General features: G+C 35.1%; 1 protein-coding gene across 1 annotated transcript in view; it reads left to right on the forward strand.

Annotated features, from left to right (window-relative positions):
* The window catches only part of ZMYM5 (zinc finger, MYM-type 5), a 45,626-nt gene extending 44,573 nt beyond the window's left edge, over positions 1 to 1,053 (forward strand). The window contains exon 8 of the mRNA XM_011976531.1: positions 91 to 1,053. Coding sequence (XP_011831921.1) covers positions 91 to 849 — 759 coding nt within the window. The 3' untranslated portion in view covers positions 850 to 1,053. The remainder of the gene's footprint in view (positions 1 to 90) is intronic.
* Positions 1,054 to 1,311: the final 258 nt, after the last annotated feature.

The following is a 1,311-nucleotide window of genomic DNA, read 5'->3' on the forward strand; positions in this document are numbered from 1 at the left end:
TGAGCATGTGCTTATTGAGCATTTGAATATACATTAATTTTTTAAAGTTTAACCTAAAGTAAAATTGTAATCTATCCTCTTTGTCCTCAGATGATGGAAACAAAATCAAAAAAATTAACAGCATCAGAAAATAGAAAAAGGAATGCTGTTAGAGAAGAAAATGAGAAACAATTCTGTGGATCGTCAAGTACACTTTTGAAAAAAATAGATGGAATCACAGAAAAAAAGGAAAAGACTTCAGAGCTACACCTTTCGGTAGAATGTGGCACGGATACATTACTGATCAAAGAGAATGTGAATTTACCTCCTTCTTCCGCGTCAGCCATAGCTGATACATTTCAAGAGCAACTGGAAGAGAAAAATTTTGAAGACTCCATTGTACCAGTTGTGCTTTCTGCAGATCCAGGTACGTGGCCCCGAATTTTGAATATTAAACAACGGGACACTCTTGTTGAAAATGTTCCGCCTCAAGTAAGAAATTTTAACTTTCCAAAAGATAATACAGGGAGAAAGTTTTCAGAAACTTACTATACACGGATTCTTCCAAACGGTGAAAAAACCACTAGATCCTGGTTACTTTATTCGACCTCAAAAGATTCTGTGTTTTGTCTATATTGCAGACTCTTTGGGGAAGGAAAAAATCAACTGAAAAATGAAAATGGTTGCAAAGATTGGCAACATTTATCACATATTCTTAGTAAACATGAAGAAAGTGAAATGCACATCAACAATAGTGTTAAGTACTCAAAATTAAAATCTGATCTGAAAAAAAATAAAGCTATTGATGCTGCAGAACGCAGATTATATGAAAATGAGAAAAACGATGGTGCGCTGTTGTTGTACACATAATATACCTGATTTGTTTTTTGGCATGATGATCAGAATCTTACATTACTCAGAAAACATCTGTGCTGCAAGAGTCAGTACTATCCTGTTGTAAGTCTCCTCTACAGAGTAACTTGCAACAGTTCCTTAGCAATAAGTACGTTAGCAAATAAATAGCAAAAAATGTTTCCATTCTAAATCTAAAACTAATTAGTTTCAATCATCATTAGGCAATGAAGATTAACAATAGTAATTGTTAATCTTCAAAATCTATCAATTTACACCTATTTAAAAATTGGCATTTAATGACTGCCATTTGACGGGTTTGGTTAATATTCAGTTCTTGGCCGGGCGCGATGACTCAACGCCTGTAATCCCAGCACTTTGGGAGGCCCAGGTGGGTAGATAATGGAGGTCAGAAGTTCAAGACCAGCCTGGCCAACATGGCAAAACCTGGTCTTTGTTAAAAATACAAAAATTAGCTAG

The sequence above is a fragment of the Mandrillus leucophaeus genome, unplaced genomic scaffold (genome assembly GCF_000951045.1).
Source record: "Mandrillus leucophaeus isolate KB7577 unplaced genomic scaffold, Mleu.le_1.0 Scaffold168, whole genome shotgun sequence".
NCBI classification, from domain to species: Eukaryota; Metazoa; Chordata; class Mammalia; order Primates; family Cercopithecidae; genus Mandrillus; species Mandrillus leucophaeus.